Below are 3,261 nucleotides of genomic sequence, written 5' to 3'. Positions count from 1 at the left end.
TCAATAAAGCTTTCATTGTAGGATACACGCTTCCACATATTTATAGAGTACACCATCACTCTTGATATTAGTAAAATATAATTGATTTTTTTTTAAATTTAAGGAACACTTTAATAATATATTATTAAGAAAAATAGCATTGATATAAATGGAAATAATATATGTATCTAAAGAATGTTTTCCTTTAATACAACATATAGTATTTAATAATAATACTTAACACCACAAACAGTGTTATTTAGCGTTTATACCACAAAAATTTACACCATGTATATATAATTATGTATATACATATATTTTAATATTATTGAATGTATAAACATAAGACTTTGTATGTATGCATAACAAAAAAATACACTAAAATAAAACACCTGAGCGCAAATGAATAAAATTGTAAATATAATAATATATAATATAGTGTAAGATGTGAATACAAATTGCATTTATTTGGGTATAAAAGGAATGGACAATGACAATGGTAATTTTTACAGTAATTAAAAGTGGGTAAAGGGAAAGTAATTTAAATAAGAAAAAATTGAAATTAATTCATCAATATATATATATATATATATTAAATATATTACAACTCATTTAAAAGGAGGATAATTTACTTTAAATAATATATAATAATATTAATTAGCGACCATATTAATTTTAAATAGCAGTTTATTTGGCTTGTTTTAGTAATTGTAAGAAACAAAAAAATATTATCTGCTTGGTCCATACGTTTAGTTTTATTAACAGCAACCACTTTGTGTTTCAGCATTCTTGCTTGAAGAATCAATAGTCACTTTTCCAGCTTCTCCACCAGGTCCACCAACAGACTGACCATCTTGGGGACCTATTCGGTTCTTAATTTCACTGGCCATCGTCAAAAAGGCTAATTCAACGTTGGTTGCATTTTTAGCTGATGTTTCCAAAAATGGAATTTTGAGATGATCTGCATATTCCTAAAATAATATTAGACAAAATAATTACTTATACTTTATTAAGAATATAAATTTCAGGTAACTGTTACATGTAACTGTGTTCATTATTAGAGAAAAAAATATAGAACAACATTTCAAAACATAACCAATAAATGAGATTAGGATGGAAGCTTTAGTTAGTCTGACTTTTTATGGTGACTATAGGTGTTCCCTAAACATAATGATAAACTTTTATCTATCAGTAAACTGAGTTCAGTTTTTTTTCTAGATCATTAATAACCATAAAAGATTATAATTTAAAAAAAATAAATGCATACTTTGGCTGTAGCTTCATCAACTGCTCTTTTATCAGTCATATCACACTTGTTTCCAACCAACAGTTTATTTACATTTTCACATGCATATCTAGATATTTCTTCAAGCCATTGTTTGAGATTAGTAAAGGTTTCCATATCTGTACAATCATAGACAACAATGATACCATGAGCTCCTCTATAGTACGAGGAAGTGATAGTCCTAAATCGCTCTTGACCTGCAGTATCCCACTGAAATTTATAAAAACAAATGTGATACTTATAAATACATTTATTGATTAACAATTTATCATAATTTATACTTACAATTTGCAGCTTAACTGTTTTATTGTCCAATTTAATAGTACGGATTTTCTATAAAAAAAAAATTAATTAAGTGTTAACAGTTTTTTTTAGATATTCTATTAATGTGATAAATATGAAATACTTACAAAATCTACTCCAATTGTACTAATATAGCTGTCTGTATAAGTGTCATCCTAAAAAAAAGTATATAAATCATATTCAATTCACTAAGACATATTCTAACTTACTGCAAATCGAAGAAGAAGACATGATTTTCCAACTCCAGAGTCTCCAATTAACAACAATTTGAACAGGTAATCACTAGAGTAAAATAAATTATGAAAAAGTCAATTTCCTTAAACATGAGTAATGAATTATACTTAGAATATCAAAACTTGATTTCAGAAAATTAAATTGTTTATAAAAAAATATTACAAATTAATTATTATATAATTAGTTATATTAAGAAAAATATACTCACTAATCAGGACTCATGTTTAGTTTTTCTTTGACAATAGATTAAAACAAAATACTTAAAAATTAATTGACAGCGGCAAAATAATAAGTTGTAAAGCAACAATAGGGGCGTATTATTCTTCTAATTATTGGAAAACGTAGTACAGTATGGAATCGCTAACAGCTTATGTGTGATAACTGGTTTTTCGATATCTAGGTTTTTTTACAGTTACACAAAATATGTATAAAATTAAACTACACAGATTGAATATGTTTAACCTAAGTAAAAAGACGTTTACGTCCTAATCGATCAACAGAGCAACTAAGATACGCTAACAAAATAAAATTTCTTAATAATTATGTACTACATAAAAGACAACGGACGGCAGACAGGCTAGACTTACACATAACATACAAATATGGCTGCTATGCGTTATCACCAACGACCGAGACGATGATTTTGCACCAACATATTATTACAGTATAATAACTCTAACGTAGGCTTTTATTGTCCTTGTTGTGCAACGTCATCTATTGAGTCACTACAAGGCGATACGCAGTAATTGGAGCCCGGCGATAGCGGCTTCACTGTAAAATCTTGCTGCTGTTATATTTTTATCAGTGTACCAGACAATTGTCGTTGCCTGATAAGAAACTACTGAATTTTCATTAAATTTTTAGTATGATATTATATTATTGAGAAAGTCTAAAAAACAATTTCGAACTTAGAAAGTAACACATATTTTTGTACAATTCCTGTAGTAAATCATGATCAAGTTACTCAAGTTTAAAATATTTCGTCGTTATTCCCTAAAAACTGAAATGTAATATTAACCATATTATTAGAAATGAATCAAATACCCTAGGAACTTGACAATACTTCATTTTACTGCATTATAAAGCAGAAATAATGAAAATAAAGGGCGGGCATGGGTTAATTAAGTAAGTAATTGTGGATATTTCAATGTAATTGATTATTTTGACATTGTCAACAAATTTTCAACTTTGTTACAATAAAATGAAAAGGCAATGCAAATTAAAAATCTTGAACATACTAGTATAATTATTTGATATCTTTAAAATCTATTAAACTTCAAGGAAAAAGTGAAAAAGTACGTGTACCAAGTATAGTTCACGAATGATGAATTATTTTTTAAAACTTAAATTAAACGTAGGATTAGCTAAATATGGTGTAGTACTTTTAAAAAGGCAGTAAACTTAGTTTAACTTTTTTTGAATAACAAAAAAATTATTAAAATTTAAAATATTTGTACTAA

At 26.6% G+C, this 3,261-nt stretch overlaps 1 protein-coding gene across 1 annotated transcript; it reads right to left on the bottom strand.

The window, feature by feature from the left end:
• Positions 1-534: 534 nt before the first annotated feature.
• LOC126897868 (ras-related protein Rab-1A) lies at positions 535-2,462 on the bottom strand. The gene is made up of 6 exons (XM_050671799.1): positions 2,010-2,462; positions 1,777-1,849; positions 1,675-1,722; positions 1,550-1,597; positions 1,247-1,474; positions 535-950 (listed from the first exon to the last, which is right to left on the bottom strand). Exons 1-6 carry the CDS (start codon positions 2,021-2,023, stop codon positions 738-740), a joined length of 624 nt encoding a protein of 207 aa, XP_050527756.1. The 5' UTR covers positions 2,024-2,462; the 3' UTR covers positions 535-737.
• Positions 2,463-3,261: the final 799 nt, after the last annotated feature.

Source organism: Daktulosphaira vitifoliae, unplaced genomic scaffold (assembly GCF_025091365.1).
Source record: "Daktulosphaira vitifoliae isolate Bord-2020 unplaced genomic scaffold, ASM2509136v1 Scaffold_2, whole genome shotgun sequence".
NCBI lineage: Eukaryota > Metazoa > Arthropoda > Insecta > Hemiptera > Phylloxeridae > Daktulosphaira > Daktulosphaira vitifoliae.
This window is presented reverse-complemented; position numbering and strand designations above follow the sequence as displayed.

Coding starts and splice junctions, on each gene's coding strand:
- LOC126897868 (XM_050671799.1), bottom strand. Junction 1,723..1,776: donor GTCTTCTTCTTCGATTTGCA/GTAAGTTAGAAT, acceptor ACTTTTTTTTAG/GATGACACTTATACAGACAG. Junction 1,475..1,549: donor AAACAGTTAAGCTGCAAATT/GTAAGTATAAAT, acceptor TATAAATTTCAG/TGGGATACTGCAGGTCAAGA.